Source organism: Penaeus japonicus, unplaced genomic scaffold, assembly GCF_977035675.1.
Source record: "Penaeus japonicus unplaced genomic scaffold, GWHDUDI00000001_assembly GWHDUDI00000002, whole genome shotgun sequence".
Classification (NCBI taxonomy): domain Eukaryota; kingdom Metazoa; phylum Arthropoda; class Malacostraca; order Decapoda; family Penaeidae; genus Penaeus; species Penaeus japonicus.
In genome coordinates this window covers 5,580,029-5,590,028 of record NW_028234404.1, presented here as the reverse complement: position 1 = coordinate 5,590,028, position 10,000 = coordinate 5,580,029, and the positions used below count along the sequence as shown (strand labels likewise).

Sequence of the window (10,000 nt, the reverse complement as noted above, 5' to 3'; positions counted from 1 at the left end):
CTCCCCCTCCCCTCCCCACTTAGCACCCCCTACCCCTACCCCCCACTCGTCTTGTATATAAGTGAAATCGTAGGTTGTCAACTAACTCTCACCCTCCCCCCACCCCGCCTCTCCCACCCTCCCCTTTACACACACACTCTCTCCCCTATTTTAAACTCCCCCTCCCCCAACCCACCCTCCCTCCCATATAAAAAAAATCAATATATATTTTTTTAAAAAGCAATGATACGTCATGAAAAAAACAAAAAATGCGTAAGACAGATTTTTTTGATGCCTGATTTCGCCTTCTAGAGAGGGTGGTGCTCATGTTCTGTCGTAATTCTTTTTTTTTGTTTTTGTTTAATCATTAGTGCTGCAAAACGTAGGCCTATCGACCCTTAGGTGTTACTTTCACTGTTGCAACTGTGCATGCTGCATGACTAGTGTTACTAGAAAAAAAAATAAAAGAAAGAGAAAGAGAGAGAGGATTAAATACAAAAGAACAAAAAGACAAAAGGCAGATGTATTGACTCTTGTGTAGATTTGGCAAATTGCGAAGGTTCGTGCATTGCATGGTGGTGCAAACCCACTTCCCATTGCCAGTTACCATTATAAGTATATCGTTGTTGTTGTTTTTTTGTTTTGTTTTGTTTGTGGCATATTCGGATGTCGATGTTACTGTAGAAACCCTCTTCGTTAGTACAGATACTTACGTACATATATATGTATCTCTGTGTGTATGTGTATGTGTGTACGTATGCCTTTTTTTCTTCTCATAGGAATTTTATTGATCAATTTCAATCACTAGAATAGAAATATTGTGCTGAATTGCCCCCCCCCCTCCCTCCCCCTCCCCCTCTTTTATCAATGTTGATTGCATTTATTTGTTTTTTCTTAATGATCGTTAATACTTCTGAAATGTCATGATTCCCCACTTGAGAATTGTTATTCTTTTGTTAATCTTTTAATATATATATATATCTATATATCAAACGGTGGAATCACTTTATACAGGTCGAGACCATGATCATAGGTGGTGTTAAATTTCTACTAATTGACTTTCGTTCTTTGAATTGCATATATTTTGCAAAATGTTTGATAAAAAAAAGAATCGAATCGCTGGTTAAAAAAAAAGTATATGTAATAAAACGGTCCTTTTATATCAAGACGTTCATTTAAGAGATGATTTAAGCGATCAAGTAATACTAATGATGATAGTGATATAAAAACAACAACAAAAAACAGTCCTTTTTTCCACCTTTGCCAACAGTTAGTCCACTTTGACTACAGTGACGTCACGATGTCAGTATATGCTGTAGTTGATGTTATTTCGAAAGAAAGAAAGAAAGAAAAAATACTGATTCATTAAAGAAAATATTCGGAGACCCTCCCCCTCCCCTACCCACCCCCGATTAGATTACGAAGAAGAAAAAAAAGTTTTGAAAAAGAGAATTGAGAGAGAGAGAAGAGCAATATGAAAATTGTTGGTTACTATTTATCGTTATTGTTATTGTTTTTGTTACTATTATTTCCTTTTTCCTTTTGTGTGAATTTATTGAGGTGGTACTTTGATTCAGCATGTGTTTGGCTAAGCGTAACTCTGTAAGATTAAGAAGAAAAAAAAGTAATAAGTTAGATTTTTTTTTCTTGTGCTGCAGATATATATATGTATATTTGTATATATATATGTATATATCTTGTATATCTTTTCCCAGCTGTTGTATGTATGTACTTATTTGGGCTAAGTTAGTCCCCAGTCTCTTCATGAGAAACAAAATTGCCCCTCCTTAAAAAATATATATAAAATGAAATAAAGTAATAAAAAAAGTGATAAAGTACAAATAAAAAGAATGAAGAGAGAAATAAACTGATTTTTTCTGCACTGGTGTTCAGTAACAAATTGCCTTTTAAGAAATCCATTTTGAAAAAGAATCATTAAAAAAACAGCATGATGAAGAGGCGGGCAATTATTTTGAAGAAAAAGAATAACAAGTAATCGCAAATACAGTCTTATAGACAAGTATAACCGTAACTTGTAATTGTAACAATCATTAAAGATAAGCATACAGTAATCTAGCACTTAGCTTACAAAATTATATATGCAGACGCATCCTAGCTAACACTAAGTTTGAATAGCCCTTAAGCCAATGTCTAATCGGTTCTTAGCTTGTAATGAGTAAGTTGTCAAAGCGAGAGTCTAACCTCACCGGCCTTGTGTTTGGCGCGTGGCCGCCCGTCCAGCAGGCCTTACCTCCCTCAACTCACTCTCGACCTCCGGCGTGTACACTAGCAACACGTCTTCCTCCTACGTGGCTTCGGGCGTGGGTGGCGGGGGCGGCGGCGGCGTGGGCATGGGCGTAGGCAGTGGCGTGGGCGGTTTTCCCAACGCGTCGCCGCTCCCGGGGTCCGCCAGCCTCGAAAATGCAGCCACGGAGATCGATCGCATAATGGCCAAAATCGAGCAGGATAATAAGATTCTCGCTGAGCTCGAGAAGTCGCGCTCGACCATAGGTAAGATTTGTGAGATTTTTTTTTTTCGTGTGTGTGTTCTTTCTTTTTTTTTATTCTCCTCCTCCTCCTCCTCCTCCTTCTCCTCCCATATTTTATTCCCATTCGGACATTTTCTTTTTGAAATGTCAATCCCCTTTTTTTTTTTTTTTTCATTTTATAATCATATCGGGGTCTTAGCTGTATGATTAACCGCAGGGGAAGGATCAAATGAAGCGAGTATGTTGATGTTTAAATAAAAACACACAACAAAAAACAAAAAAAAAGTCAATCTAATTACCAAAAAAAAAAAAAAAAAGGTTCTGGTCCTCTAAGACTCTGATCACCTGATGTCTGGCAAGGGGAGAGTTTGCTCATTGGTCACAAAACCCGTTGCAAAGTGGACTGTTGGTAGACGTGGAAAGGACTCAGGTTAGAGAGGGAGAGGAAGGGCCGCACCAGTAGCAGATTTTGATTCTTTTTGACACTGTTAAAAAGCAAGAAGGAGGGTGATGTTTGACCTGCGCGTGTCTCCAGGTCCCCACGCGAAACACGTGCAGTTCTTGGACGGGTTCACGCCGGGGGTGTTCATGAGTGGGTCCCACGGTGGCTCTCGTCATCACCACCACACCTACCCTTCCTATCACCACCACACCTACCCTCCCCACCACCAGCACCATCCCAAGCACCAGCACCACTCCAAGCACCACCACTACCCAAAGCACCACAGCTCGCTCTCCCTGAGCCACCATTACGGGACGCACTCATCCAACCACCCCCAGGCGCACCAACAGCGCCAGCAGCAGCAGCAGCAGCAGCAGCAGCGGCAGGGCTCAAGGGCTCACCACTCCTCCTCTCGGACGCGGGTCCTCCCCCAACACCCTGGGCGCCACCGCTCAGTCGGCAAACCGCCCAACACCACCACCACCTCCTCCTCCTCCGTGTCTGCAATGTCCCGTATCAAAAATTTTCTCACAGTGCCGAAGCCTCACTTTGCTCGCTTTGAGCGGAACAGTAAGTGGCGGTTTAGCTGCTACTGGATCTGCTACTCTGGCTCCTGTTGGTAGCTATGAGAGGCGGGTCTGTACGGCCCTTTAGTCGTCCTGGGGCGGCCCGCTCCTGCACCTGTAGAAGGCTGGGTTCGTAAAGCCAACAGCACCGTAAGAGAGAAAACCCAAAAATACAAAGCTCAGTCCGCTAGAGTCCCAGAACGGTCTTTTGAGTGAAAAAATGCTCTAGAACATGAGAGAGAGAGAAGCAAAAAAACAACAAAAAAACTAGAACTCTTTGTTATTTATGGAGTTGTTGATTTACAAACCTGCAGCGTAGTCGTAGCGCGGGCCGTCTGCCTTCTGCTCGTACCCTGCAGCTTCCCGTACACGTCTCGTGGTCCGGCCAGAAGTTTTGTTCGTAAATGATTCATGATTTTTGTTATTTTTGAAATGAAGTAGGCCTCTACTTTCATCTGATTTTTGAGACTCTGGCGAGGAAGAAGCTGAGAAGCATCTTAGATCTCGCTTGATTTAGCGTTTAGTGTACGGTTTGAATGTTGTACCATTGTAGGTTGCGGCCTGTATTCTGAGTCAGTAGTTTTCTATTTTTATCTGAAAGTTTTTTTTACGTTACTACATAAATCAAAATCTGTATATGGTTTGAGGAACTAGTGGTGGTGCTCGTATGCTCGAGGCCTTCAGAGAGTTTGGGCCTCGTAGCTAACATCAATCTTAGCGTCATCATATATATATATACACATATCTTTTTTTTCTGTACCCATCTGAGACCTGCGTGACTAGTCTATCAGAACAGACTCTGACGTCTCGCATGACCCATACTAATCCCGTCATGGTCTAGCATTGCTGTGCATGAACAGACCTCACTTGCATGGGTACGGTCCAAGTTTATATCATAGACCTCTTGTCAAACATCAATATAACATGCAAATTGATTCATCAAATCTCAGTGTTTTCTTATCTCTTTTCTTCAAACAAACTCTATTTTAAGGCAAAAAAAAAAAAAAAAAAAAATGAAAGGAAGATTTCACAGTTTTTCAAAAAGCTACTTGTTTGCACTTAAACGCGACAGCCACGGCGCCCGGAGCACGAGCGCTCACGCCTTGGTCTCGCCCTTCTCTCGCCACAGGGTTAACCACTACCTCGACCGGAGTGACTTCCATCAAGACCAGTGACTTCATCACCTCTCTGGGCCTCGCCTCTCGCACCATGGCGGGCATCACGCCCTCCTCCTTCGCCATGGCGGGCACGGGCATGACCTCCCTCACCGGGGCGGTCACCACCACCGTCTCGGCCATGGACCTCTCCAACCCCATTATGAACCCCTTAGGTAATAACCCCCTGGGCAGCAACCCGTTAGGGAACAACCCCCTGGGCCTGATGGACCCGACGCTGGCCTCGCAGATGGGCGGCGCCAACCCCAGCCTGGGCCTGACCTCCATGGGCGGCCTCTCCGGGACCAACCTCCTGGGCGGAACCTCCCTGTCGGGCGTGTCCCTGCACAGCACAAACCCCCTCTCCGTGACCAACCCCGCCAGCCTCTCCGCGGGCCTCGGGGGCGTGGGCGTGGTGGGCACGGGCGTCGGCATGGCAGGAGGGGGCATCAGCAACCCCGTCTTCACCAGCGTCAACCCACTGCCCACCATCATCACCACGAGTTATGACAAGGACGGTACGAGTTGTCCAGCTGCCTCAGGCTGACGTTTGTTGTAGAAAGCTTTGTTGTAGAAATATATTGTTTTTTTTTGGATTTTGAGTTGTTATTTTTTCCCTTTTTTGTTGATGGCTTGGCATTTTGTAGATTTTGTTTAATCTACTTAAAAGAAAAGAATTTTCGTGTTTTCGTTCTTTTCTTGGAGAAAAATGTAGTGAGAAGTTTTCTTTGATTTTGTTCTCATTTCGTGATTTTTGTTTTGATTCTTCTTTTCGTCATCGGGTTGTTGTTATTGTTTCTTTTGTTCTCGTTTTGTTGATGTTGGTTTGACTTTTTAATTGTTTTACAAGAATTTTAGTAGAAACCGTTTTTAATTTTATTGTTTATATATAATAATGATAATTATTATTATTGTTGTTGTTATTATTATTTATTTATTATTATTTTTTTTGGTATTGTTGATCTTAGTATTTTAATTTGGCGTTACGGTAATTAGCATTTTTTTTACGTTCGGGATATCTTTACTTACAATTGAATGCGTTTTTGATATTTTGGAAAGTATTATATTCCATTGCATAATCTTTTTTTATATTCTAGTTACAGATATAATATTTTTTTACTCAAGACTAATATTATATTATCCATGTACATTTATTTTCAGATTTCTCTTTTATATTTACCTTCTTGCAGCTTTCCAAAGGAGTTTTCAGTATGGAATGGTGTTGCATAAAATTAGTGTTTGTTATTGCAATATTTTAATCACACTGCATATATTGATCAGTTTAACCTATCTATCTTGCTGAAACAAATTTCCTTTCATGATTGTTTAAATTCACTAAACTGATATTAATAAGTCAATCTGTGTTTATATCTCCCAAAATCTGTCTTTTTTATCTATTCCGTATAAATCTGTGTCCTTTACCCCTCCCCCTTCTTTTTTTTCTTTTTTTTTACTCCTCTTTTTCTTTACGTCCGCATCCCCACCCTCTCAGTTTAATACCCCTTCCCCCAGCCCCCGATAACACTCATTTTATTTTTATCACCTAACTCCTCCATCTCCCCTCCCCCTCCCCTGTCATTTTACCCCCCCCCCCGCCCCCTTCAATCCCACTACACCCTCCTCTACATCTCCCCCTTCACCCTCGCAACATCTCCCTCCCCTTGACCCTTACTACCCCCCCTCCCCCTCCACCCTGATAAAACCCCACTCTCATTATTTCCCCACCCACTCTTTAGCCCTCCCTCCCCCTCTGTCTACCCCTTCCCCCTCCCTCTCTTCCTTCCCCTCTCCCCTCCCCTCTCCTTCTCCTTTCTCCCTACTCCCACCTCAACCCCAACCCCTTCCCTTTCTACCTCCCCCCCTCCCCCTCCCTCCTCCCACCCCTCCCCCTCCCCTTCTACCTACCCCCACCCCTACCCCCACTCTACCCCCTCAACCCCTCCCCCTCAACCCCTCCCCCTTCCCCATCATTTCCACCCCCCTCCCTCTCCCCAACCATGAATAACTCCCCCCCTCTGCCACCTCCTCCCCCAGACAAGAACCTGGTGAACGGCAACATCCCCGGCGTGTTGATGCCGCAGTACGAGACCGACAACAGAGTGCTCGATGTGCTTGAGATCCCCGGGAAGGGCCGCTGCCACGTCTACATTGCCAGGTCAGGACGGACGGAAGGGCTTGCTTGCTTTTTTTTTTTTTTTTTTTTTGGGAGGGGAGTTATTGTTGTTGTTGTTGTTGTTGTTTTTTATTATGATTGTCAATGTGATTATTATTAAAGTTGTTATTGATATTAACATTTGTTATTTTTTTATTATTGTATTATTTATATTATATTATTATTATTATTATTACTATTTTACCATTATTATCATCATCATTAATATTATAACAAGTCAGACATTTGATAAAAATGTAATCATTAGTTGTTTCTTATAAGGTTTTACACTTACTTTAAAGTTTTTTAAATGATGTATAATGTTTTGCAGTGGCCAGGAAATTCCATTTCTGAGAAATGTATACACGTTGTCTCAATTCTCACCCATTCTACCAAAAAAATAAGCTCAGTATCCCTTCCAGTGACTTATATTTTACACTCGATTTTAGAATATTTCAAATTGGCACCATGCTTTCATGATAAAAGAGACTTTGCTCCCTCCCCTTTCCATCATTTGTTTCCTTTGCTTTTAACTTTGCTTTTATCTTCGACTGTCAAATTTTCCTTTACCGACATCCAGTCCCATATCTACTGATTTTCCTAATACTCTTTCTAACAAAGAATGAACACGGTATTCGCTGTGACAACGTATTGTTTTACACTTGACACCTTGCTTTCATAACATCTAAGGATATTTAGACTCATTGAAAAGAAATATTTTTACTTTTTTTTACTTTTTTCTTTTACACTAAAATTTCCCATACATATTCCAACGACCCATTTCAGCAAAGAATAAGTTATACATGTTTTACACTTTACAATCTTGCTTCATGATAACCAATCTCCCACGCCCTTCTTCTTTTTTCTCCCCTTTCTTACATATTTATCTCCCGACTCTTAAATTAAACCTCCCCTCCTTTACCATCTATCTCTCCGTGACTTCCTCATTCGAATCCCAAACATTCCCTGAAGGACTGACCTCTATCGCCTCCCCGCAGATATTCCTACGACCCGTTCCAACACTCCCCCAACGAGAATCCCGAGGCCGAGCTGGCGGTGAATGCTGGGGACTACGTGCTGGTGTGGGGCGCCATGGATGAGGTATCCCCGAGGACCATTGTGAGAACCCCAGGGTGACTGTGGACTCGTGTGGCACTGGCGCCAAGGATACCCACTGGGCCATGCGTTGCTGTTTGGCTGGTTTTGAGACCCTCTCCCTCTTTCTCTCTCTTTTTTTTTCTTTCTTTTTTTTGGATGGGAGGGATTCGTCGGGTTTGTTTGTCTTGGTGGTGGTCTTCTCCCTCTTGCTTGTGGGATTCGTGGGGTGGGTGGGTTGTAGGATTTTTAAGAGGATGGGGGGAGGGGGTTGTTTAAGATTTTTGTTTGAGGAGGAGTATTGTGGGGTTGGTCTTTTAGGGTCAAAAGATGTGATATTATTTTACACTTGGCTTATCTATAGATACATAGTCTAGTTCTGCAATTAAACAGGGAATGACACAATTAGAAGTACCTATTGCAGATCAAACCTTTTAGAAGGTATTAAACAAATTTTTTATTTAGATACTTAATAGTTCATTATTTAAACGAAAATCTTAGACTACCATTAGATGCTGTAGGGAAATAAACTGATTTCTTATTCAAATACCTTAGTAAAAGTAACTTGGTGAATTTGTAATACATGCGCACAGAACATTAGTAAAACTTTAAAACCCCAAATACATCCTGGCAGAGGGAGAAGACACCAAGATGAAAACATATGAATAGAAAAAAGAATCTCTCATTTTTAAGTACAGAATTCTAGATCCCCAATGCCGTTTTCTTTCGCAGAAAAGGGTTCCTGTCGCAGCTAAATGCCTGGCCAGTGCGTGTTCTTGGAGTAGTCACAGAGTCTTTTCTTTTCCTTCCTCTCCCATTGCAACGGCCGATGCACGTGCAGTATTAGCACAACTGTTACAGTGCTGTCCTCCCTCCCCTTGATAGAACCAACCTAACTTTCTGAATTTCTTTAAACAGTTGCATAGAATTCTTTGATAGTTCTAACTATTTTTGACATTGACATAGAGTGGATCTTGTATTTGGACTGCCGATCCACCGCCACTTTCGAGTGGAATTAGCGAAGCATTTAGACTTTTTTTTACTTCTTATTCTCATATTTTTTCCATTGGTTTGGATTTTGCACTCGGAATCACGTGAATGCTAAGAGTAACCAGGACATTACTGTACATATTTTCATTTCTTGTTCATACTGTAAATAAAGTAGTGAATGATGATTTTACTTTTGTTTTACATATTTACACGTACATGCGCATACATTTACGGCATATCTAGAAGACGAGTTTCTCACCTGAAGGAGACTTGCAGTATTTCCTCTTGCTGTTGCAATAAATTTTCATAATGTTTTGAGATAGGATGAAGTAACTGTCACGTAGAGATTTTGTTTTTGAGAGAAGATATTTGTAAACTGAAGTAAATCTTTGTCATTATTTATAGGAAACTGCATTAGAATGCTTTCAACCCCATTACCCTATCTATTCCTTCTCCTCTTGAGCTATCAAAAACCCTGGAAATACATGGAGGTTCTCGCACCTGTTCTTTGACAATTATTGCTATATATGCTGTGGCATGGTATGAATGCACATCTCTTTTTTTTCTTCTCTTAAGTTATCATCTTTTTTGTTTGATTCGTAAACCGTGATGAAGAGTCCACTAACTCACATATATTTTTTTTCTTTTCTCCTCTCGCTCGCTCTCTCTCTTTCTCTGTCGATCTTTTTCTCATTCCCCTTCTTCTTCTTCTCTCTCTCTCTCTCTCTCTCTCTCTCTCTCTCTCTCTCTCTCTCTCTCTCTCTCTCTCTCTCTCTCTCTCTCTCTCTCTCTCTCTCTCTCTCTCTCTCTCTCTCTCTCTCTCTCTCTCTCTCTCTCTCCCTCTCTCCCTCTCTCCCTCTCTTCCTCTCTTCCTCTCTTCCTCTCTTCCTCTCTTCCTCTCTTCCTCTCTTCCTCTCTCCCTCTCTCCCTCTATCCCTCTATCCCTCTCTCCCTCTCTCCCTCTCTCCCTCTCTCTCTCTCTCTCTCTCTCTCTCTCTCTCTCTCTCTCTCTCTCTCTCTCTCTCTCTCTCTCTCTCTCTCTCTCTCTCTCTCTCTCTCTCTCTCTCTCCCTCTCCCTCTCTCCCTCTCTCCTTCTCTCCTTCTCTCCTTCTCTCCTTCTCTCCTTCTCTCCT

The 10,000-nt window shown here is 42.1% G+C and overlaps 1 protein-coding gene across 1 annotated transcript in view; it reads left to right on the top strand.

Moving 5' to 3' along the window:
- Window positions 1-10,000, top strand: part of LOC122248652 (uncharacterized) — a 320,581-nt gene that overhangs the window by 208,032 nt on the left and 102,549 nt on the right. Inside the window, exons 15-18 of the mRNA XM_086544744.1 lie at window positions 2,224-2,490; window positions 4,606-5,148; window positions 6,665-6,785; window positions 7,781-7,901. Of these exons, the coding sequence (XP_086400870.1) occupies window positions 2,224-2,490; window positions 4,606-5,148; window positions 6,665-6,785; window positions 7,781-7,901 (1,052 nt within the window). The remainder of the gene's footprint in view (window positions 1-2,223; window positions 2,491-4,605; window positions 5,149-6,664; window positions 6,786-7,780; window positions 7,902-10,000) is intronic.